Source organism: Kogia breviceps, chromosome 15, assembly GCF_026419965.1.
Source record: "Kogia breviceps isolate mKogBre1 chromosome 15, mKogBre1 haplotype 1, whole genome shotgun sequence".
NCBI classification, from domain to species: Eukaryota; Metazoa; Chordata; class Mammalia; order Artiodactyla; family Physeteridae; genus Kogia; species Kogia breviceps.
Genome location: NC_081324.1, coordinates 85,360,780 through 85,385,985, shown reverse-complemented (window position 1 = coordinate 85,385,985; position 25,206 = coordinate 85,360,780). Strand labels below are relative to the sequence as shown.

Below are 25,206 nucleotides of genomic sequence, written 5' to 3'. Positions count from 1 at the left end.
GGCTTAGAGCAGCTACTTTCTCCTCAAATGAGCTTTAAAGGTAGCATTTCCCGATCCAGCCGGAAGGAATCTCTCCCCAGGTGGATCTAACGCATGTGGAGTAACAGAGATGAGCAATAATTATGCTCCATTCCCTGGGTCTCTGATCACCTCCCCAACGCGCGCAGTAAAGGACGTTATTCTTTCAATTGACAGGACACCATAAACTGTACAGTCCAAATTACATTCTGATTTCTGCTGAAAGGGACAAAGCCCCTAGGTCATAGATGGTCTTAAATTGTTGATAAATAAAGTAAAAAAAAAAAAAAAAATACAAGCTCCCCCTGTGTTCTATGAAAAAAAATAATACTATTAGGGAGTGTCAACTTCCATACTGTCTGTTGCTAATCTTGCCACTCAATATAAGAATATCTGCATATACAACACTCAAGTTCATGTGAACTATCTGTAGGTCAAGCATCATTAAAAAATTTAGGATGCAAAAAAAAAAAAATCCATTTTTAACAGCATTGAGGCATCTTGGAGCAAAGCAGCAGTCTCCTTCGTGTGCGGTTCAGCCCGGATCCCCCTGGAAACTCACCTCGAGTTTCTTCATGTCCATCAGTCTGGCTCCAAAGTGGCTTCAAATGTCTTGGATAGGCTGCCTCCTTGAGTTCTGCTTGACCTCATTGCTTAAACGAGAGTCAAGGCAAAGAACCAGTGTTTGGGGACCTCCCTGGCCGTCCAGTGGTTAAGACTCCCCGCTTCCACTGCAGGGGTCACGGGTTCGATGCCCGCTCTGGGAACTAAGATCCCGCAAGCCCCGCGGCCCGGCCAAAAAAAAAAAAAAAAACCCCAAAAAACAAAGAACCTATGTTTGCAGCCCAGTCATGCTTTGTTCATAGTCATTGCCCTTTGCGTGGAGGGGAGGGAGTTTTGTAAACACCTTTGTCTCTGAAATAGTGCTGACTGCACGGCTGGTTGAGAAGCTGCCATCGGCCCCTGTAACTATCTCAGCGAACTCGGGGGGCGCGGATGTTGGATCCAGGTTATCACAGTTGCCTGAGGCGGCTACCCTGTCTCTGTCCTGCGAGGGCACTTGCTTTCCTAAAGCTGAATTTTGACAGAGGATTCCTCAGCCATCCTTTTAGTTCAGGCAACGTAGCTGTGGAGCCAATTATCTGTAGAGGGCACGAGTGCGGTGTGATGAGAGTCCTTTTCCCGGTGCTACTTCGCAGGGCGGAGGGGACCCAATGTATTGAAATGTGTAAGTTGTCCCGGAGTTCCATGTAGCACATCCCAAGACAATGAATGTAAAGTGGAATGTCTGATGCCTCACTTAGTTTTCCTGGGACTCCAATTTTATAAATAGAATTGATTTCCGCCTGTGCTGGCAGGGACAAATCTGAATAAACCTTTCCTGCTCATTAAAATGTAACTTTATAAGCCTTAAGGAAAAATGGACTTGTCTTGGCTTTCTCCAAGAACTGAGTTTGCCTGTCTGCACGACAGAAAGTCACCACTTCCTCTTTCTGGAAGGGACCTTCTTAGTTAGTTCAACTGGCTGGTTAGCCAGAGTACTTGCCCCAGGGCACAAAAGCAAGCCTCTTTCCTGTGGAATTTTGTTCTCACACTTAAATACACCAGGCTTTTCTCAAATTCTCAAGGTCTCAGCCAATGACTGTCCTCAAAACCCTGAAGACAGCTGCCCCTACACTGAAACTAGAAACTTCTTAATATCTTCCTTTGAACAACTATTAGAGGATGAGATAATTTCCTGGAGCTTACCCACTGATTGTTTTACTATGACAAGGAATCATCCAACACATTTTATTTCTTCATTTTCAAAATGTTTGGAAGTGCCTTTACAGATAGGTTAAATATACTGTGGGACAGATACAACGGATCAATCATACTGAAAGCCATGGGTAGTATGAGATGGGTTCATTATACAACCAAGAAAGTATAGAGAAGCACAGCATGTATAGAGAAGTAACAGCATGCTCTGTTTATAATAGCTGGTGTTGACCAGGGAATAAGAGAATCCAACTCAGAAGAACGGAGATAGAAGATCACACCCTGTCTTTTGTTTGTTTCAAACGCCGGACAGAATTTGTTCCCACTGTGTTTGGGGCCTTGAGGCCACCCCAAAGTTCAGAACTGGCTGGGCGATGTGGGCCTGGCCACTCCCTCCCTGTATTTCGCAGCCCAGGTGGGATCCACCAGAGAAGAGTCTGGGGCTGGGATCTGACGGTTGGGGGTACAGATTTAAATCGTCAGCAGACAGCCTGCCCTTCAGACACGTGTTACAGAAAAGCAGCGTCGGAAAAATTGTTTGCCATGGCGAGACACACGCGACTCCCTGCGAGAGCACGGATCTGCTGTACAATACTCACTGTGTGCCAGGCAGTGGCAGAGCTACTTCTTTTCTCCTGGCTTGCATCAGTTGCTTATGATTTCATTCTCCACTCTCAGCCCCTGTCTCTCATAGCTCGGGCGTTTGCTTAAACCTGCGGTGACGTCCCTAGAACATCCACTGTCATGGGGTTCGGGCAATGGGTTTGTTCTTGGAATCCGCGTTGGGTTTGAAATCGATGCCCTTGCTAGAAGTCCAGAAAAAGGGTCCCAGTGGAAGAAAACTACAGAAAGAGGAAATCACTTGCGTGGTGGTCTGTGCCCAGAGGAAGCACTTGGGTCCTCCTGCCTGGCAGTCCTGGCGCCTTTTGGCACAGAAGCTGGTGGTACCGAACAATTCCTCGCCCCGGAGTAACTGGTATGGTAGCAGATCTGATGCAAATTTTCAGATGCACCAAGTAGCATTACCACCAACCAGAACAGTCAATTAGAGCGTTGAAAACCTGGAAGGGTGTTCCTAACACTGCCCAGCGTGTGACCCTTGTCAGCCTAACATATTTATGGGAATAAAGCATGCTGTGTGTGAATACACATGGGTTAAATGGAGATCCTACAGTGATTACAACAGGGGGGGGGAAGGCACACTGTCTAAGGAAGCATCTCTACGTGAAAAAACTATCTCAAAGGGGAAGTGTCTACACTGGCCTTTTGGGTTATTTCATTCAGTGACTCAGATTCCTGTAAGAGGCAACAATAAAAGAGCAGATTATTTCAGCTCCAACCTTATCATGGAAAAATAAAACGTTGTCCATGTTCTTTGACCAACTGAAGTAAAGAAAGAAGTTTCAGGTCAGAAGTGATTTAAGCCATCTTAGAGAAGTAATGTTGTCTAGGGGGTGGAAAAGTCAACATCACATGGGCCCTGAATCCCAAAGCAATATCCATCCCTCTGTTTGTAAAGTGCTTTATTCCAGTGGGCAGCGTAGGTGTATAAACTGACCTCAGTTGCTGCAGCACCTAAAGAGATTGCAGTCCTCAGGATAAAAGTAAAGGTTTCATCAGAACAACAGACCAAGAGCCGAAGAAATTATAAAGGCATCTCATGGAATGGGAAGATTGTCCAGTTTGTCAGTTGATGGCATGGTTGCTTTCTTGGACAGGTAGCATAATTTCTCTATCAGACTTGAATTGTTACTTCCCACCTGGAAAGTGATCATGTCCTGCCATCTTGACTCACAGAAAAGGCTACAAACACTGTAACCGGGTTAGAATGCTTCTGCACTTTTTTGTGTTTTTAAAAAAATGTTTCAAGCAAACAACAAAAAAACCTCCGTAAGTGATCTACATTATATAAACCAATAAAGAAACGACCTCTGTAACTGATCTGAATTGTATAAAACCATAAAGAAACTAACAGGCATTAAGCATTTCAATTAACAAAAAGTTTGCAATGCAGTGTTTGCATTTTGCGCACTAAATCTAAAGGGTTCACTTTTTTACAAGCCTCATTTCAAACTTTCTTTTTTCCCTCTCTTTCAGAAGCCAACTTTACTACACTGCACACATGCACGCTGAGATCTGGGGAGAGGCTTCGGGGTCTGTGGCTCCGTCCTCCTCCATTCCAGGAAGAAGAAGGAGAGGCTGTTAGTGGGAAACAATCAGCCAAAGTGTGAGAAATCCTGCCGATGGGGGTATGTGTGGAAACTGGGAGAGCATCTGGGCTCATCTGAAGCCTGTCACTCTGCAGATTGCATTTCACAAGGCCAATTCCTAGGCTGACACTCACTTCCTCATATGATGTCTGGAGGGCCCAGTGAAAGATCAGGCTCGGGGTGGGGCATTTATTATGACATGTCAAGTTACTGCCACAGAGACATCCCTTTCCATCCCGATAACAAGGAGTGCCATTTGCCAAAATGCCCAAATGACGCTGGCAGCGTCGGAAAGGGCACACAAGCCACAGAGAGCCGTGGGGACTCAGCAATGCACCCGGCAACCGTTCAGCTGAGACATCATCAGCCTTCCAAGCAGGATCCCCGACTCTCTCGGGTTTTTCTCACGTGTCTAGAGCTCTACCTATTCTGGGCCCTCAGCACCGCAAGCCCCTGCCCCAAATATGGACACACGAGTGAGTCACAGGTAAGTAGAGACCAAAAGGGAGAAGACGGCAGGGCTGAGGCATAACATGTCAGCACTGAGTCCAAGACAGTTTGACCCCGGGCAGGGACCTGGAAATCAGGAGTCCACCTTCTGAAACATCAGCGAAGAAGTGTCCCCCGGTCTGCTAGGACAACACATGAAAGGTTTACCTTTTTCAAAGGTCAAAGTTATTCGCAACTTTCAAGCAACATGTTCTCTTGGTTTCCAATTATTGCTGCGTCAAAGGTATTAAAATCTCTGGCTAAAAAGAAAAATATATAAAGATAGTCAAATCATAGAGATGCTGCAAGTAAAAGAGAAAAATGTGGATAAAATAATGAAACCACTGGAGAATGTTTAAATGTTTATTTTCATGTTAAAAAGGATGAATTACCCTGTGGTTAGTATATACCTTTATGCTAGAAAATGATGTCACTTTATTTCTGAGATATTTCCAGGAAAAAAATAAAAATAAAAGGAAAAGGAAAAAAAAATCCAAAAGGAAGGAAGAGTAAGATCAAAATGTTCTGGCAGATTCCATCAACCATCGCAACAGAAGTCACGCTCTCTAAAGGCTGCATCTTTAATTCAGTGCATTTCACGACGTCAGGTTCTGATGTTTTCCCGTAATCAATTTAGATATTTCTGAGCGGGCTGTCTGTACATTTAAAAGCTATAGCTTTGCATGCTTTTATGTTAAAATGTATTTATTCCGACACACCTTTCAGTGTTTCAGTATATTGCCTATATTACATACGAAAATATCCGCTATCCGTATTTTAGCAGAACTCTTCCACCACCCATACTGTTCCTTTACACAACAGGTGACACGCAATACATTACACGTAATATCATTTTGAGGGAGGAGATGGTCGCTGGGTTTATAAACCGTCTATCGTGTCATTTACAGAGACAAGAACGGAGAATTGAGGCCATTTTTGAGTTGACGAGAGTAGAGAGACGTTGGTGTCAACAGTGAAGGAAAGAGTCAGATGAAACCACCCTCTGTGGCCAGTGGAGCTGGAATGAAGGATCTTCTCAGACACTTTACTCTGGTCCGCATCCCAACACTGGGGAGACACCCCTCTAAAACGCTGAGGCAAGAAAGCTGATGAACGCGCACAAGGGCAGACTTCCCAAGACTTAAAATTATCCAGGTACAAAGCACTTCAACTACAGATGTAGCAAAGGGACGAAAATTAATCCATTTTCTCCCTGCATTAATTTTTATAAATGAAAACTCTCTGCCTGTGGTTTAAGGATGATTATAGTCTGGGAACTCGGCCTGACCAGCGTGCAAAAGAAGACAGCCAGGAAGTCAATTACTCCCTTTCGGTTCACACAGAGTATTCTGAGGTCTGCTAGCCAGTGTGTCCTTTGGGGGAAGTTTCCGGGGGAAACTTCCAGTGTCTTTTCTTCTTTCTTTCTTGCAAATGCAACACTGTAGGTTTAACTGCAGGACTTCTGCGTGCCAGCTGCTCCTTGATAGCTGTACGCTGGCCTGCAAAGCAGCCTGTCTGGCCCCTGGAGACAGTGGTCTCACGTCCTCCACGGGTGCAGGTCACCTGGTCCTCATGGGGCATCTGAATTGCCCTCTGTGTGACTCACGGAGCTCGCGGCCTGCTGTCCCCTCTAGAGGCTGCTGGTGTCTGACTCAAGGGGAGTCTAAACATCCCATTCTCACGGGAGAGGAAGGGACTCTATTGACATTGTTTCTTTCAGGTTACTGACAACTATCCTTTGGATATCTCAGCCCTAAGAACCTGGGAAATCCAGGCAAATGCATGGCCCCCAGTGAACCATATTTCAAGGCTTAGCAATTTACGTCATTCCCCCCATTTAATTTATTTATTTAATTTATTTTTTGGCTGCATTGGGTCTTCAGTGTTGCGCGCAGGCTTTCTCCAGTTTCTCCAGCGAACGGGGGCTGCTCTTCGTTGCGGTGTGTGGGCTTCTTATTGCGGTGGCTTCTCTTGCTGCGGAGCACGGGCTCTAGGCACGCGGGCTTCAGTAGTTGTGGCGCATGGGCTTCAGTAGTTGTGGCACGCAGGCTCAGTAGTTGTGGCGCACGGGCTTAGTTGCTCTGCGGCATGTGGGATCTTCCAGGACCAGGGATCGAACCCGCGTCCCCCACACTGGCAGGTGGATTCTTAACCACTGTGTCACCAGGGAAGTCCCATGCCCCCCCCCCATTTGAGCTGAAATATTTTGGAGGTATAGTTCCTATTTGTTTTAAATTGACTAGTTGGAAAACAAACCGATATAACCCATAGTTTCTAGTCAGCAGGGAATATGTAGAGCAGAAAGAACTTCAGTGACATTCTGTTAAGCTGAACAGTGATCACACCAAGTCTGAGAACAACTGACAGTGTCGATTCCCACAAAAAAACTGAATTTCTGATTCTTCACTATTCACACACACACGTGGGTATAATACGTATGTACGTGTGCATATATGGGAGTGTGTGTGGTACGCTAAAAGGGGCCTCTGCGCTGAAACCTTCCATTTGATTTTCATTTTGAACTGACCGAGTCTCAGCAGAAACCAGCAAAGGTGGTTTATGCAGCCTGCATCGCTCTGGGTGACGTCAGCTTACCCAAGGGAGGCGTCTTCAGGAGAACGGTCAGTTCCCGGCTCCGCAGAGAAAGCCTGGCTCTTCCTAATTCTCCCCAGTTTGCTTCCTGTGTCCCGTCAAGCACTCGGACCACAGGAGATGCTCTACTTTGTGTGCCCCTTAGGAAGGCCCCCCAAGACAACAGTCACTTCCTTTGTCCCCTCCCGCATGATACCCACGGGAAGCCTCACGTTACCAGTGCGAGGCAGCCTCTGCCGTGTGTGTGCGAGAGACCCAGCCCCTCTGCATCAGTTGACGGTCCTCAGTTTCAGACATGACATCCCCACTGTGTCTGGAATGTCCAAGACCCAAAGGGAGAGAAAATGGAAAACATCTGATAGGAGGAGCAGGGCTCACGTGGGACAGCTACGTTTCGGCGAGTGCGTGACTCCCTCTCCAGCCCTACACAGTTGGTCTTGAGCTACCTCCCTGCCAAGCCCTTTGAAAAGCGGAGGCAGCTTTCCTCTGGCCACCAGAGGCGCTCTTCCTACAAGGTGTCAGCCACCTCTTTGCAAACTCCTCTGGAAGCCGAGGCCTGGGTCTCGTGGCTTCATTGCCCAATCACACTGGAGGATCTGGGGAACCTCACCAGCTTGAGCTCCCAACCCCCATTTTAAACACAAGAGCAACTGAACACCAGCCTCTGAGGTCAGGTAGCGTTATCACTGGTAACTCAGGTGCACTTTACCAACGGGTTGTGGTCCTGTGGGCAAGAGACACAGGGAGAATTCTGTGTCTGCCTCGTCAGGGTTGGAGAAGGCTGGCCGTCACGCTGCCGTCCACGGAACCCCAGAAGAGAGCCACGGAAGCACACCCCTTTGAACGGCCCGGCCAGGCAGCCACCAGGATTTCAAGACACTGTTTCAACACCTCCTGCAGGTCCTTGACTGTTTGGGCCTTTAAAACTCTACCTCTCAAAGATGCAAGTGGCTCAGGAAAGCTCAGAATAAGGCATATACGCACCCAGCGTCTGCTTTTCCAGCTATTGCGCATCTGAACAGAAGGTTTTCAGAGTTTCCTAGTCTGAACTTCCTGCTTTGCTTGAGACCAGGCATGCTGTTCTTTGAAAAACATTGTTTATTTAAAAATTATGCAGGAATCATGATTTTTTTTTCTCTCTCTCTTGCCACTTCGATTTCCCAACAGCTATGGTTTTTCATCTCAATTTCTTCTCAAGCTTCTGCAAGAGTCATTTATTTTATGAATTTGGGGGCTAAACCCACTGCTGTTCTCCATTAATGGACACCCTGTATAGGTTTTTATCTCTGCCAGAGTCATGACTGAGGATAGATATATGTTTTGGGGTTTGTTTGTTTGTTTTGGAGGTGGGTGGAAATCACTGAATGGGTAGATTTCTACATATTTTGCTAAGTTGAAACATCATTTCATCTACTGTTTTGAGAAAGTTTTGTTCTGGTAAAAGAGAAGGTGTAATCTGAAGATACTCCTATGCAATTTCCTTTCTCTGCGTATCATTTCTAGATCTTGATTTCAGTTTGGATAACCAATGGTGCTGGCCACAAAGCATTAGTATAAATACAACTATTTTGAGGGCTTTTTTTTTGGTCCTCAGAAACGCACCCCAGCAAAGAGGTCCTCATGACTCCCGCAAGCAGAAGATAAAAGCAAAGGCTCACTGTTCCCAACTTTCCTCCAAAGTTTTTGAGCTTCATGTAGAAAACTGTAAAGAAGATGGCCCTCCCTTACAGTATATTAATATTTTAAGTAAAATCCCACGTCCCCCGTCTGATACAAGAAAGTTCAACACCAAAAAGAAAGAAAGACGGCACGAGGCTAAGCTTCTTAGACATTTGCCCCTAAGGGAGATGGTGAGGAAAACTGGAAAGACCCTGAAATCCTGCACAGACACCCGGGAAAAAACAGGATGTGGCAACAACAGGGACTAAAATTCATATGTAAATCAAACAGATTTCAGAGAAAAGCATGAAATTGCTCATCTTCATGTTTCAGAAAGAATTGCAGAGGTCAAAGGAACCAGGTGCAGGTGCAAAGATGTATAAAAATAATGAGCAGCGCTCGTAACAAATATAGGTGGCTACATTCAGCCTCTTTCACGTATGTCCGATCTCAGGCCAAGGGCAAGAAATGTCCACTGTGCTTTAAAAGGTCTAGGAGTAGAAAAATCAAACCCAAGTCTTTTCTAATTCCACACGGCCGTTTTGCCACGAGATGATTAACAATGTCTGTGGGGTCTGGTTTATTATGCTTGAACTGAGCTAGTACCAGGCAGCCGACGAAACCGTGGTCTTAGAATTTCTCCAGGACCCCCTTGCAGCTCATCTGGGGGCACATCCTGGCTTCAAACCCAGCTGCCTTTTGCTCTCCCTGGTGCCTGCTTCGAAAGGGATCCCGCCAGACCTCCACAGACGAAGCTTTGTTAACTCAGACCCCACTGCTGATCAGACTCACGGCTCCACCACTCAAAAAGCAGAAGGCATAAAGGTGAATACGAACATGAGAAAGGAGTTTACATCTGGTCCTGCAGCCTCTCCATGTAATCTCTAAAGCCCTGGGACGCGCCCAGCCCCATATCTGGGCAGACCCATTGGATGCTGTCATCACTGTCAAACAGGATGGAGTTGGTGTACGGACCGCCGTCCTCCGGGAGGATGGTGGTGTAGGACGTAAACTTGACCCTCTTCCTCTTCGGGCCGGACGAACTCAGAGGTTCGCTCTTCATGTCTTTCTCGTAGACATAGTCAGAAGGTCTGAGCAGCTGACTAGGGAAAGTCTTCTGGGAACCGCCATTCAGAAGGAAGTTCCTCTCCTCGGACTGCAGCCCCCTGTCTATCACGGTCGTGCACTCCTCCGACGGGAGGGTCACGTCCACCGGGTTCTCCAGGAGCTCCACGTCGTTCCCCAGCCACACCCAGTCGTGGGAATGGGGGATGTTGCCCTGCTCACTCACGGCGAATCTTTTGTGCCTGTATTTCCAAGCAAACGCCACACAGTTAATTAAGAAGACCAAGATGGCCAGGCAGAAGACGCAGAGCAGGGCGTACATGCCGATCTCCAAGTCGGTTAACCCCCTGGAGGTCACCGTAAGGTCACTAGGATTATGGGGTCCCGGTAACTTCCCTCGGGTGGGGAAGCTTGTGAAGGCGTCTGGACCGCCACCCTTGAGCAACTTCTTCTCCTTTCCTTCCACGGGAGGCTGAGGGGCTGTGCTTTTGTTGGTACCGTCCTCGTGGCCGGCAGAGGCGCCGTGTTGGAACCCCTGCTGCACTGCCCTCTCCTGGCTCCCCTCGCGCTCTGTGCTGCTCCTGAGGTGGTCGTTATGCTCCCGACTGACGCCCTCAACGTCGTTGGTGCCTCCGTGGCGCTCCTCGGCGTCTGCTTCAAATTTGACCTTGACGTGCCCTTTACCCACGGCAAGGACGCTCTTCCTCTTGCTCTTCTGACAGGGCTCGCTGATCATCATTTCCAGTTTAATCAAGGGCCCTTGCCCTTCCCCCTCTGCAACGACAAGCGGCCATTTGGACTGAAGGTTTGCCTGGACAGACACCACCATTTCGTCCAATGATGAGACAGTAACTGAAAAATCCTTGGGATCGTAAATGTCTAGAGGTGTCACCGAACCATCACTGAACAGAATCCAAGAACTGACTATTGCTTCCTGAGAAAAACGAAAGCAAAGCATTATGTTACAATCAGGTTCCTTCAGACCTGCAAATGTAAATGTGATTCCCCATGTAATGTTATTTAAACATACAATCTGAGAAAAATTGATTTCTGTGTTTTATCCTCGTGAAGAGCTCTCGACACCGCCTGGGCTCTCGACGTCAGCCCTAAGCTAGAGCGATAGTTGACGTGAGAAACAAACACTACGCTTCAACGTGTGCCTTCAAGTGTATATTAATTTATGGCATGCCAGACGACAGGATTTGACTTTGACCTTTCTAAAACACAGTTTGAAAGATCAGGCAATTTATCTGAATCCTATTCAGGTGCAACTAATCAGGCGCCGGCTCGAGAGAACAGCCCTTTGAACGCTCTTTATTAGGGAGCCACTGCTGATGAAGCAAAACACGCACTGGCTGGAAGCAGTTAAGGAAGGATGCGTTACGAGACCGGCCGGCTTGAAAGGCGCAGTGCCCTGGGATCTTTATCAAGGACACGTCGAAGTTTAAAGATGGGGGAGCGTTTGAGAGTTGGCAATGCAATAGCTGTCAGCAGCGGTGACTGGGTGCCTATTAGCCACGCTTGTTCAAGTAGCTGAAATGGAATTTCTGAGTACAGTAACTCCCCTACACACGAAACGTCAAGTGGTGAACTTTCCAAGATGCGAACGTGCGTTCCCATGTCCAATCACGTAAACTAGTTCACGTGCCCGGCGTACATGGTCACGTGCCTGCACCCTCTACACGCGGCTGTGCTTTTGTGTCCTTTACTGTACAGGACCGTATGGAGTGCAGTCGCACCCTACCATCTCCCCCCCCTCTCCTGCTCCAGTCAGTAACTCTTCTCGCCTCTTCACTCGATGCCAGCCCCTGGATGTCAGCTGCTGCACGGTACCACTGTACTTTTCAAGGTCCTGTACTGTAAGATTAAAAATCTTATTTTTTTGTGTTTGTTTTTTATGTAGTATCCGTGTGAAAAGTATTATAAGCCTACTACGGTACAGCACTATATGGCTGATTGTGTTAGCTGGGTACGCAGGCTAAGTTTGTTGGACTTACGAACGCACTCTCGGCACGGAACTCGTTCGTGGGTAGGGGACTGACTTACTGCCTCAGAAGGCACCTGCTTTGGCAAAAGGGAAAACGTGTGAGCCTTTGCTCACGATCTAGCACCGGACTGCGCCTAAAACAGAAAAGGCTGCTCTAAAGCAAGGAGCATGTGGGCACGTGGTTGGTGGATTAGAAGCACATACGAGGAAAACGTATCTAAGCCGCTGAGTACTTTTCTCAGAGACAGGACAGACTGGATAAGAAGCAGGAAGAAGCTTCAAGAGTCACCAGTCCCAGCTATGCGTGCTCTCTCTACGGATCTCCTTTGCAGGATGTGACAGAGAGAGAGAAGCGGTCTCAACTGGCCAGGGACGAAAGGACTCTGGACTCTTACTTGCTGCGGGGCTTGAAGAACATCTCGGGCAGCTGCCGTTGAAATGATGGCTCTTTTGTCCGACCTGTGAGGCTGCAGGGAAAGAGACAAGCCGGCCACCAGCTGCACGCCCAGGTCCACGATGGTGACACGGTCATCCAGGACGGTCACCGTCTTCTCAGCCAGGATGGAGTCAGAGAGGGGCGACAGGACCTGCAGGGCCAGCGAGACACCTCAGTCTCCGCCCCTCACACCATTCGGAACTCCTTAACTGCTGTGTGTTCCCACCACCGTGTTCTCCCAGTTTCCCCGACATGAGGGCACGTGTGGAAACCGTGCGTGTGAGCGCTGTGTGCCCCTGTTCAATTACGCATGGAGAGGCCCCATGGGAAGGAATGCAGGTGACCTCTAGGAGCGGAGAATGACCCCTGGCGGACAGTCCACAAGGGAACAGAGTCCTGAAGCCTACGCTACGAGGAACCGCATATTCTGCCAGCAGCCTGAGCTGGGAAGCAAACCCTTCTCCGGAGCCGCACGTAAGCCCAGCCTGGCCCACACCTTGGCCACGGCCTTGTGGCTCACTTGGCTTGGCTCTCCAGGCTCACCTGGACTCCCAAGCCTCAGAACTCTGAGTTGATAAATTAGCGGCGCTTCAAGTTGGGAGACCAGCGGCGACTTGTTGCACAGAAATAGAAGAGTAATATAAATACAATGTTGCGTACAGCTTTGCCAAAAATGAACTTCGGCCAAACCTAAAAATCTGACTTAACTGGCTCTGAGCAGTAACATGTTAGTTTGTTGTTAAAAAAACATGCTGCACTCCTTCTGCAGAATTATCCCGTCAACGTTGGCTAGAAAATAGGCTTACTATTACCATAATAAAATGGAGAGGGTTTTAAAATTAATTTTAGTGCAATACGTTTTATTTTTAAATGTTTCGTCCACCGTTAAGGTAAAACATAGCTAAATGTTCTATCCTCAAGTTCGGGAAAATAAAACTAGCTTTCACGGGTTCTACCCTCTTCTCTCGGTGATACATGAAAAGTAAACTATCGTATTGGGGGAAAGATTACTTAGACTGTGTGTTTAATTCAGCTCTGGTCCAAGAAATGAGATGTTCTTCTCAACTCTCTCTAAAATGCAAGATATAATTTGAGTCTGGATTGTTGGAATTGACGACCGCCCCCCCCCCGCCCCCGTTACAGCCCATGGTTCTCTGACCCGGGCGCCCACGGCCCCGCGCGACAGCATCTACCTGGCCCCGCATCGGTACAGACCGGGGTCGCGGGAGGCGGCGGGGGTGGGTGCCTGTACCTGCACGGTGGTGATGCCCGGCTCGCGGCCCACGAGGGTCCTGCCGCCCTGTAACTGGGCGATTCTCGGCTCCTCCACCTTCATGAAGTCCGCCACAAGGTCAGTGACGTCAAACTGCCAGTCGGGGCCCAGCAAGTAGCTCAGCTGAGCCGAGCGCGGTGACTCTGCCACGAACTGGGTGAGGACGCGCACGACGGCGTGCTGGTGCTGCAGGGAGCAGCCTCTGCCCTTCTTCTCCTCGTCCTCCTCGTCCTCGCTGTCTCTGGTGGGCCTGGGACGGGGACACACACACACACACACACACACACACACACACACACGGCAGAGCAAACGTCATCGCTGTGCAGAGGTGTCTCGCGTAGCCCTCTGTCCCGACTCCCCGTGACTCTGCTCTGCTTGGCGCGAGCTGCATCTTCTGCCCGCCAGACCTGCTCACCACCGGGTCACCCGCCGTCTCTGCTCCGACGTCCGTTCCCCGGGGCGCCGTCCGGGGGTCGCCGAGCGCCACGCGTACGGCCACGTGCTCGGAGCGCAGAAGCCCAGCTCGGCCCCCGCCGCGCCCGCCCAGCGCCAGGGGGGCCCAGCCCCACACGGCCAGAGGCTGCATCTCTGTCCCGTGTTCCGGAAGCCTGCAACTTCATCACGATCCCCCTTGCGGGGGTGAACTGGAGCTGGAGGAGGGAACGGCGGTGTAGGGGGGGGGGGTCTGGGGTCAGAAGAGCCGCGTGGAGCCTGCATCCACCTCCCTTTATCGGCCTTGAGCCATCAGTCACTCCCACATGGGCACCTCACCCTGGGAGTGGAGATGAGAAGGACCCCCCCCTCACCGCCCTGCAGGTGAGCTTGAGGAGATGTAGGCCAGGTGCGACCACACCTGGGGGCGGCGCCCACATCCGGCCCCTTCCCTGGATGAGGCCCTCCCGTCTCTACAGAAGCGGCTTCCTCTGAGCTCCGGGCCCTAAAGGCGATCAGGGTAAAAGCCTCCCACCACCCATCCGCCCTCATCTGAGCGGCCGCCGACCCGCAGAGCTGTTGAAACTACTGAACCTCGTCTGGCACCTGCGTCCTGGCTTCTCCCGCTTCCTCCTGTCCCCCTACTCGCCCGCCCACACCCGCCCTGAGAAACCCTCTCTGGCTCGGCCGTTCTAGAACCTTCTCCTCGAGATACAGCTGCCCCGTGTCCTTTATGAAAGGACCTGGTTTGATGGCTGCTGACTGGTCTGCGGCCCTCGGTGGATGGGTCTTGGGTCAGGGGAGAAAGGGGCAGAGACTTATACGCGCTGGGTTCCACCTATCACGTGCCGGGTCCTGCCCTGCGCGCTCCTGTAAAGAGCCGACGTGAACGGGCCACGTGCCACCTGCCAGCCACACACGTGACCCACGTCATCGGCACAGGCCCCGAGGAACAGGGTGTTCTAGGAGCGGATCTCGCCGGTGAGGAAACCCAGGCACCGACAGAAGGGGCAACGGGGTCACAGCCACACAACCGGTCCCCTCGACGCCGAGTCCAGGCCTGCCCGCTGTCCTCCTACTGGTGTCCTCTCCCTTTTTCTAAAAATTAAAAAAAAATTTTTTTTGGCTGCACCACACAGCCTGTGGGAGCTCAGTTCCCCGACCAGGGATCGAACCCGGGCCCTCGGCAGTGAAAGCGCAGAGCCCTAACCACCGGACCACCAGAGAAGTCCCTTTCTCTCCCTTTTTATAACGGACTTCGATTCTCTTCACGACAGCCCTGAAGCATATGCTACTGTTTCCACATGAAGAAACCAAGGCTCAGAGCAGTTAATGTGAGGCCCAGAGAGCTCGTGATTAGCAGTTTGGGACAAGCACCAACCATGTCACTTCTGAAATCCACTTTCTTAACACGATGTCATTCCACCTCCCTGAAAGGTTAACCCTCAAGGTGAGAAAAGTAAAACTAGCTTCCACAGGTCCTACCATCTTCTCTTAGTGATGCATATACAGTAAATTATCATACTCGGGGGAGGTTGCTTACACTGAGTTTAATTCAGACTTGACTGGGAAAAGAAATGAGATTATTTTTTTTCTCAACACTCTTTAAAATGGAAAAATTAATTTGAGTTTAGATTATTAGTTACAGGAAAAAAATGTCACCAGCACCTAGCAATCTGAGTTTCCCAAAGTGAGGGGTAAGCATCCTTGCTGTTAAGTGAGATGATTTTAGGTGGCACTAAAAACACTGACTGACACACAGAAAGGTTATTTTCATTTTATTTTTCAATCCTCCTGATTATATCACAGGGAACGTCTCTGTTTGGGGCCAGGCGATCTTTAAGGGCTCTCTGATACCTTCCAGTCTCTCCCAGCTCATAAAGACAAATTCAGACAAACAACTGTATCTACTCGGAATTTAATAACAATATTTTATTTTCTTTGCATTAATTTTTACTACTTGGCTATTTTTGATAGTGATGTGGAGTCTCTCTTAAATAAATAGATAAAACTGAAAAAAGAATAGGAGTAAGTATATCCTAGGTGGTACTCAAAAGTTGCAGTCTCATAAAAGTGGTGAGTGAATAAATGAAGTTTTAGAAATACCATATTAATAAAACGATTGCATTCTGTTGTGTTAAAAAAAACTTTTAAATTTCGAGGTCATTTCAAATTCATTAAAAGTTTAAAAAATCATACAGGGGGGCCCTGTCCACTCTTTACCCAGCCCCCCCAGATTTAACGTCTTGCATACCTGTGGTACAATACCAGACCAGCAAATTGACATTGGTACAAACCACAGAGCTTATTCAGATTTCGACAGGTTAAATGAATACCCACCCATTTGTCTGTGTGTATATGTAGTTCTATGTGATTTTTATCACACGCAGATTCGTGTAACCATCACCAGAACCGAGATACAGGACTGGTCCATCCATCACCACAGGGGTGTCCTGTGTACTGTCTTACACCTCTACACCATCTCTGACTCACGGCAACCACTCATCTGCCTTCTCTTTCCTATATCATCACAAATGGTACCACACTGCAGATAACCTTCTGAAGCACTGGTAAGGATGTGGATGTGTAACTGGATGACTTAACACACTGGTGGTGGGAACGAAAAATGGAGCAGCCTCTCTGGAAAACAGTTTGGCAGTTTCCTTTAAAACTAGATATGCCCTTAACATACAACCCAACAATTCCCCTCTCGGGCATCTTCCCCAGAAAAATGAAAATCTACGTTCATACAAAAGCTTGTATGTCAAACTTCTGCCATAGCATCTCTATCTAAAATAGCCCCACACTGGAAAAAACACGTGTCCTTCCGTGGATGCATGATTAAGCAAACTGTGATATTCCCTACCAGGGGATACACTCAGAAAAATACATAAATGAATTATGGAAACTTGCAACGACTGAGGTGGATCTCAAGGGAATTATGCTGAGTAGAAACATGTCCACTCTTAAAGGTTTCATACTGTATGGTACCATTTACCAGCTAGAGAAAACTTTCTGCTTTCAAAGGGCTCAACTGATGGGTCAGGCCCACCTGGATAATCTCCATATTTTAAGATTAACGGATTTAGAATTTTAATTACATCTGTAAAATCCTTTCACAGCAGTCCCAGATTTGTGCTTGATTGAATAACCAGGAGATGGGACTCTTGAAGGGATGTTATCTTTAGAATTCTATCTACTGCAGGATGTATCCTTTCACTGAATTCTTGGGATAACTCTATTCAGTAACTCTACTGTCATCTCCAATTTATAGATGAAGAAACAGGAAGAGAGAGGTTAAATGACTTGTCCAAGGTCACACAGCTATACGTGAGAAAGCCAGGGTGAAGCTCAGTGGCCTTATTCCAGAGCCCACAACTTAACCGTTGTACTGTGCTCCACAGAGGACGGCTGACATATAAGCAGGAAACTGAGGGAAGTTAGGAAAGAAGGACAGGAAAGTAGGGAATAGAAAAAGAGCTATTCCCTTAAATGCCAGGCCTAGTGCTAGGTGCTTCTTATGCATTGCATCGTTTTACTGAATCCTAGTAACTATTCTACTACGAGGTAGAGATGATTATTATCCGTATTATAATCGCCTCCTGTCAAAGTAAGTACCCAAGTCAGATCCAGCTGAACTCCGATCCCACTATTACACACTTCTCTAGGGCCTGCGCCCCTGAGGACGTTTGCCTCAGATCTGAGCCCCAGGAACCTCAGAACCACAGTCCTCAATGAACTTCATTCCCCCACCCCCTTGGTTCCTCACCTTCGGTTGGAAGCCACTGGGATCCTCCACCCTTTGATCTGGCTCAGCTCCGTATCTGAGATCTCAACCTGCAGAGGGAGTCTGGGAGCCCAGACGGTGACCTCTAACTGGGAGGTGAAGTGCTGGTGGGTGAAGTTCACGATCGTGTCCACTTTGCTTTTCATCTCCTTCCCATTCGCAAAAATCGAATCGCAGCCGTTGGAGACCTTGGGGGAGGGGATAGAATCTCCAGATGCATCAGCAGGAAAAAGCACGTGCAAAACCTGACAGAGAAAGTTCATGAACTGCAACAGCTCTGATTTACGAGACCCAAGACAACCAGGAGAACATGACTTGAACAAAAGGTAATTTGTAGGCACTAATTAGGGACCAATGCTGATAAACAGACTCCAGGAAAACCTTTTTGTATTACGAACTACTGACAAGTAAAATCATAAACAGAATTTAATGGAGCTCCATAACCTTTGTTGCCTTTTGTGTGTGTGTGTTTTCCCTTTACCTCACCTCCTTTATGTACTCAAAACACCACTAATCAAACCCCACTTGCAACACATTTCACTCTTGCACGTATCTGGAGATGCTTAAAAAGGTAACTGTATGTTACTAAAACAACACTTCGGTCGAGCCATAAAGGGGATTTTTTTTCCCCTGAAAAACCAAGAGAGCTTTGTACTAGATTAAAAACCTTGCAGGAAAATACTCATGGGATGCACTGGAAATGTGGCTATAATTATTTTTGCCCCATTACACTCTAATTTTGCAGGATGGAGGTGAGGACGCGGCATTGCGTTACAGACTTCTGGCTCAGCACGTGGAGGCACCCTTTAGCATGCATGCACTCGCGGGTTGGCCGTTAGACAACGTAAGCCCCCATTTCACTTCACATCTTCCCCGTAAGCAAGGAAAATGCTGATGCCTCTCTCTCCTGGACCATCAGGAGAATGAACGTCTGTTACATATGTATCTGAGTGGGGAGGGGGAGGGAGCAAAGGTCATGTTAGGTGCAGAAGAGACAAAACCAACACTCGGTTCAGCACAGAATCACAAAACCGCCAGGGGTCCACAGTCTCATTTTACAGATGAAGAACCTGAGGCCAGCAATGCGACGTCACTGGCTGGAGGTCACACACTACTTTTAGGGGTATCGTGTGGCGCTGGGCAGCACTCCCCAGCTCACCTGGAATGCCACCAGCCAGCCCGTTTTGCAGGCCACAAATGAAGACTCACTTCTGACCTCTTCTTCCTCACCTGAATCAGTACCTGCAGCCCAGGCCTCCCTTCCAAGTCCCAGGTGCACACGTCCACCTGCCCCCTCCACGTGAACAGGTGAACGGCTCAGAGCAATGTCAACAGTGCCGAGGTCGAAACTCAAAGAGCAAACCTCCACGTTGTTCGGGACAAATTCTCGTCACCTCCCTCCCCCCCCCCGCAGAAAGAGCGTGAATGTGAATTTGCTCCCCCGGGAAGGAAAAGATGAGGCTGGTTCACTGTAGAGTGAAATCAGAGACTGAGGAGAAAATAAGTCTCGCGATGCTTAAACCCCTTCCTGCACCACCTCGCAGGCACGGGTCCCTGCCACTGTCACTGGCACCGACGTCTTTAGGAATCTTCCAGCGTAATTAACCAAGGCCACTAATGGGACGATGGACCGAAATCCCAGGGACACTGACCTGATCATCCTGGACCACAAAGCACTACGCAGCACGGCTGGAGGGAGACCGGGCGTCAGGCTGAGCTCACCTGCGGAGCCGCTTTCCCGTCCTGTCCGGACGTAGCGGGCCACAGCCCCTTGCCCTCCAGGCTCTACTTCTCTGCGCAGCAAATCTGCCCTCGGAGAGCAGTGGAAAATGGCAGCTAATGTGTTTCTCCCCCTGAAATTCCAGTGGGAGTTGAAAACAGACAATGCAATCACTTTTCGAAGCTTGAAAGAATCTACTTCGCCCGTCCCCTCCCTTGGTCTGCTTTACGTTTTAAAAGGGAGAAGAAAACCCGTGAGACAAGCAAATCCGCTGTCTTTGGGGGCATGTTTGAGGGATATGAATCTGCATTATTGTCCTCAGGATTGTAGAGAGAGCAATCAGGACAAGATTTCCTATTAGAGCAGAAAATGGAATGGAGCTGCGCCATGTTCCTATCTGACATTCCTGCGATGCTGACCCCCAGTGCCGAGCCCCGCTGCCCTTCCTCAAGTACTTAGAAAGGGGTGGGAGACCCATTCTAGAGAAACCCCTGCCTTCCCTCCAGAGCACTGCCCCGGGAGACATTCGACAAGACCCCTAAAGATCCCTGGACGCAGTGGCTACATGCAGACCTATCTCAAGAGGACAAGGTTCCTTACTGACAAGAACTCCACAGTGGATGCAGTCGGGGGTTCTGCCCTCAGCTTCTCCCGGCTCAGGTGGGCATCAGCTATTGCTAGAACTTTCCCCATCCTACCTTCTACAGTACAGACCTCAACTGTCCTGTATTTTCAGGATTATTATGATCCATATGAGATGTATGTGTGTGTGCATTTCCTCGAGAAAGAATGGTTTAGTATTTGCTAATTCAGTGTTTGCAGTGACTTTGTAAGACATAACTACTGCAAATAACGAGAGTCAACTGCGGCAGGTCTCTCTTAGTGGTAAAGGACCTCACCGTCTGCAATGCTCCTCCTCCCCTCTCAAAGCCTTAAGCCCCACAAATAGCTGTGTGGGGCAGGCACCCTGACCCTCATTCTACCTGGACTGAATCCAGGTACAGAGAGGGAACGTCACCTCCCAGGGCTTCACCTGTGTGTGTAATGATACTGGCCCCCAGGACTGCTGACGCCTGGCCTCTCCAGAGACTTCCCACGGTACACGGGACCAAGTCCAAACTCCTGAGCACAGCTGACAAGACCTAAGGACCTGGTACTGCCTCCTTCTCCAGGCTCCCTTTGCACTTCCCTCCCTGCCCCCCCGCACAGACTCCCCACCAGTCCCCCACGGGGGGGGGTCTTCTCTCCCTTGGCTCTCCTGAGCTTATCCCCATCCGAAGACCTTACCACGATCTTCCTGTGACTGAGACCTGCCTGTCGTTCAGGTCTGAGGCAGATATAGCTGGTTGTCTGCGGGCCACTCCGTCACACACCAGCACCGCCGCCCCATCACACACACACACACACACACACACACACACACACACACACACATCTTCCTCTTTTCTGTCCAGCCATGCTCCTTGCCAGTGACTGGCTTAGGGAAAAGGCAAGTGACCCAATTCTGGCCGAGGAGGCGTGAGGAGTCTGCCGGGGATTCTGGGAAGGGCCTCCTGGCTCCGAGATGCCCAGAGAGGGGTCCCTCCTTCTCCCACTGGATGCTGCCACATGGGAGGTGACAACAGGGGCTGCCATGGTGACCTCAGAGCCTTGGAGGGCTGGCCAAGGACCAGGCTGACACGGCGAGCATGGAAGGAGAGAAAGACGGAAGGAACCACATCCTCAGTGACCACCTGGGCCGGCCCACCTGGAACCACCTGACTTTTCTACTTCTTATCACGTGTTTTTCGTTCTGTTGCTGTCAAAGCCATCTCGGTCCACGGTATTTTGTTACTTGCCACCAAGAGTGGCATAAATCACGTAAGAACTCAGCTCAAATGTCACACACTCCTCAGAAGGGACTGCTTGAGTCACTTCTAATGTAAAGTTGCACGCCCCTCACCTGGCCGCTCTACTACTCTCCTCTCTCTAATTTACTGTGTGTGCTACTACGTCAACTATATTTACACGATGCCTGTGTTACTGACAGCATATTACACCATTCCTATTGCTTAAGTCACGTGGCTTACACTATGCTAGTTACACTGGATTGCTGTGTCCGTGTTACATTGTATGAGTTACTTTTCAGTATTTACCACTCTCTGCATGCTCCTGCTTGTTCACTTGTTTCCTATCTCCGCTCTTCACCTGAAAGTGATCTGCTCGAGACCACGGACCTGTCTCCTCGTATCTCCTGTGTCTCCACGTCTAGCGCAGGGATGGCCCACATAAAGTGTTCAATGTGAATATGTCACTGGTTTCCTCTGGGTCCCATTCATTCTCGCGTCCCAGGAGTTGCCTGTGTCTGGGTTAGAAGTGGGAGAAGGTGGCTTAGGCGGTGTCATGTCACTGGATATCATGAGAGGAGATAGACTGGTAGAAGAAACCTCGTCCAAATCCTAAGCAAGTTTGAGGTCAATGAGCTGAGCAATTTGGATTCCCCGTGGCGAATTCGGCCTTCTGGCTAGGAACCGAGAGACCTGACCTGTGTCATGTCACACGGTTGAGGGCGTGTGTGTTTTTGGAAGAGACAGGTAGACACCGCGAGGTAAAGATTAGAGTCAGGTTTCCACCACTCATCCAAAAGATACCTTCGGGGCTCTCTGAGCCCCCAGAGGAAAAGCTGGAACAGCAAATGCCCTGAATCCTAATATAAGAAGGGCTGAGGACAGGAACGTGGAGATTGAAAATGACAGTTTGTGCCACAGGTTAATCTGTGAGCACGTGCCAGACGGCTTGTCAATGGCATCTTAGGAAGGCTGCCTTTAGAGGTTCATTGTTTTACTGTCAAATCACACTTTCACAGTTCCGGTACTTTAGAGTAATAGAGGCAAACGGCGGTCTCCCGATGTAAATATGTTTCCTTTGGGGATCTTGTGAGATACAACGTTCGCTTCATTTTCTACTTAGAAAAGAGGCAAGAATTGAGTCTGTGTATCAGTGCCCTGCCTCTGAGTCCTGCCAGGCGCCTGATGCGTCTGTGTCTGCACCGTAGGAGCTGCCCCTGCTCTACGAGGCTTCTCTCTTAACCCCTCCCCCGTCTTGAGAAATGTGTTAGAAAGAAAAAAAGCTACATCATCATGGCAATGGAAGCAGTCTATCCCCTTGGCAACTTGGTAAGAGCAGCTAAAGAAGCGTAAATGGTGTTTGTTTAAGCTGAATAAAGTGAAGGGTGCCTTCTGCAATGTTCGTAATGAAAATAAAAATGAAACAATGCCTAGTTCAATAAATAGCAGTGCATACCAATTAAACACTATGAATCCTAGAATAAATTTAAATAAAATTTAAGAAAAAGGAAAAATAATCATGATATAATATTTAGTGAAAAAATGACGGAGTTAAAATTATATGGACACACTTATGTAGTTGAATCACTTTGCTGTACACCTGAAACTAACACAACATCTTAAATCAACTATATTTCAATAAAATTAAAATTTTTTAGAATTACATGGACGCATTAATACTAATTTTATAAATATATGTTATGTGTGTTTGTGTATTAATGAAGAATAAAAAGATTTGAGGGCTTCCCTGGCGGCGCAGTGGCTGAGAGTCCGCCTGCCGATGCAGGGGACACGGGTTTGTGCCCCGGTCCGGGAAGATCCCACGTGCCGCGGAGCGGCTGGGCCCGTGAGCCACAACTACTGAGCCTGCACTCTAGAGCCCACGAGCCACAACTACTGAGCCTGTGCGTCCGGAGCCTGTGCTCAGCAACGAGAGGCCACGATAGTGAGAGGCCCGCGCACCGCGATGAAGAGTGGCCCCCGCTCGCCACAACTAGAGAAAGCCCTCACACAGAAACGAAGACCCAGCACAGCCAAAAATAAATAAATTAAAAAAAAATTTTTAAATGTTGCCATTACTAAAGACATTTAAAAAAAAAAGATTTGAGTAATGGGGGGCAAAGCTATATAATCAAAGAGTATGTTTCTCACAAATTCACAATAAATGCTGAATTACATATTAAGATAGGCAAAAAGAAACTATGTAAAGAAAAAACATCTTTCAATTCAATGATCAAATCAAACATTTTGTATTTATTACCAAGTTTAGCAAGTACATTGTGTCTGAGGAGGAGTGGGTACTCAAAAAATATTCATTTGACCTTGAGCTTTTATATCCCCAAGAAGTACAAAGAGCAAAAATAACAGCTATCATGTAGTGAGTGCTTACTATGCATCATGCATTGTTTTTAAAACTTTACACAGAACGATAGCCATTAAATCCTCCAAATATCCCACTCGTTGAGTGTTTTGTCCCTATATCATGGATGGGGAAAATGAGGCCTAGGAGAGACAGCCTGCGCAGAGATCACAGCTGGCGAGGGCAGGGTGGGTATTCACGCTCAGGTCCTCTGAATCGGGGGGCAGGGGGTCCTCAAACTGTGCGCTACCCCCTCCGTACAGCCCACAGAAGGAAGACCTGATTGGGAAAGGCAAGACCTAAACGCAAACGTTGGGATTTTGTAAATGAAACTCATCAAGGTGTAATTTCTGTTCAATGCACCGTATCCGTTTGGAGGGCACAGCTGGGTGAGACTGACAGCGCATATACGCTGTGAAACCACGGTCGTGCTCGGACACAGAACACTCCCGTCCTCCCCAAACATCCCTTGTGCCCCTGTTCGGTCCACTGGTTCCTCTGCCCCTGGCTCCAGGCCACCGCGGATGTGTCAGTAAGCATGAGGTATCAATTAATTAGAGACCAGCTTGATAGCTAGTACTCAAGTCCAGGGAGAAGGAGCTGGAAGCAGCAGCTCGGTGCCTCGGCCTGAGGTCCAGTAACCTGGGTCCTTGTCCAAACTCTTCCCCTCATCAGGCCTGAATAAGTCACTCCCCATCTCCGGGCTCAGCTTCTGCATCTGTGAACCCATGGGTACCCGAAGTTCCCAGCCTGGACTCCCTCCCGTCCTATCACTGGAGGACGGAGAGAGCAAGTTCAGAGTCCCTCATCTGTCAAATAAGAATAAATCATTCATTCATTTAATAAATAGTTATTTACTGTCAACTAAGACCCAGGAACTGTCCTAGGGGCTGGGGATAGAGTGATGAACAATACAGTCCCTGCCCTGATGGAGCTGACTGTGGAATGGGGGAGACAGACAAACTCAACACACACCTAGATATAAATGTAATATCAGGTAGCGAGATGGGCTTAAAAGGAAAACCAAGCAAGGTAAGAAAACAGTGGTCACGGTTTTAGTTAGAATGGGCAGGGAAGGCCTCCCTGGAGAGATCACATTTGAGTAGAGGCCTGAATGAGGTGAGGAAGCGAGTCATGAGCACATGCAGAAGATCAGGAAGTGCAAAGGCCCTGAGACGGGTATGTTCTTGCCATATTCAAGGACCAAAAAGGAGGGCAAGGGAGCACAAAAGTAGCCAGGGGGGCTCGATTGTACTCCACTGTGTAAGTATAATGAGAAGCTGTGGGGTTTGGGAGCAAGGAAGTAGCATGACTGGACGATAGAACAGGACGCCTCTAGAGCAAGTGGCAGAAGGGGAGCCCGTGCAACAGAGACGTGAAAGAGGTTCCCATCAGGGTGGTGTGATGGAGGGAACGAGATGTGGTCAGGTTCAGGATGCCTTTGAAGGCAGCCCTGGCAGGAGCTGCTGCTGGAGTGGCTGTTGGGTGTGAGGGAAGGAGAAGCCACAGATGACTGCGAAGTTTCTGGCCCGAGGAACCCAAAAAATGGCATCGCCACCCCTGTGATAAGGGAGGCCTGCAGGAAGGCAGATTTG

The 25,206-nt window shown here is 48.7% G+C and overlaps 1 protein-coding gene across 3 annotated transcripts in view; it reads right to left on the bottom strand.

Annotated features, from left to right (window-relative positions):
* Positions 1-1,792: 1,792 nt before the first annotated feature.
* Positions 1,793-25,206, bottom strand: part of TMEM132B (transmembrane protein 132B) — a 383,413-nt gene continuing 359,999 nt past the window's right edge. For all 3 annotated transcript variants that reach the window (XM_067014888.1, XM_067014887.1, XM_067014886.1), the window contains 4 exons: positions 17,689-17,894; positions 13,467-13,737; positions 12,174-12,365; positions 1,793-10,725 (listed from right to left, as the gene is read on the bottom strand). In XM_067014888.1, coding sequence (XP_066870989.1) covers positions 9,577-10,725; positions 12,174-12,365; positions 13,467-13,737; positions 17,689-17,894 — 1,818 coding nt within the window. In that variant the 3' untranslated portion in view covers positions 1,793-9,576. The remainder of the gene's footprint in view (positions 10,726-12,173; positions 12,366-13,466; positions 13,738-17,688; positions 17,895-25,206) is intronic.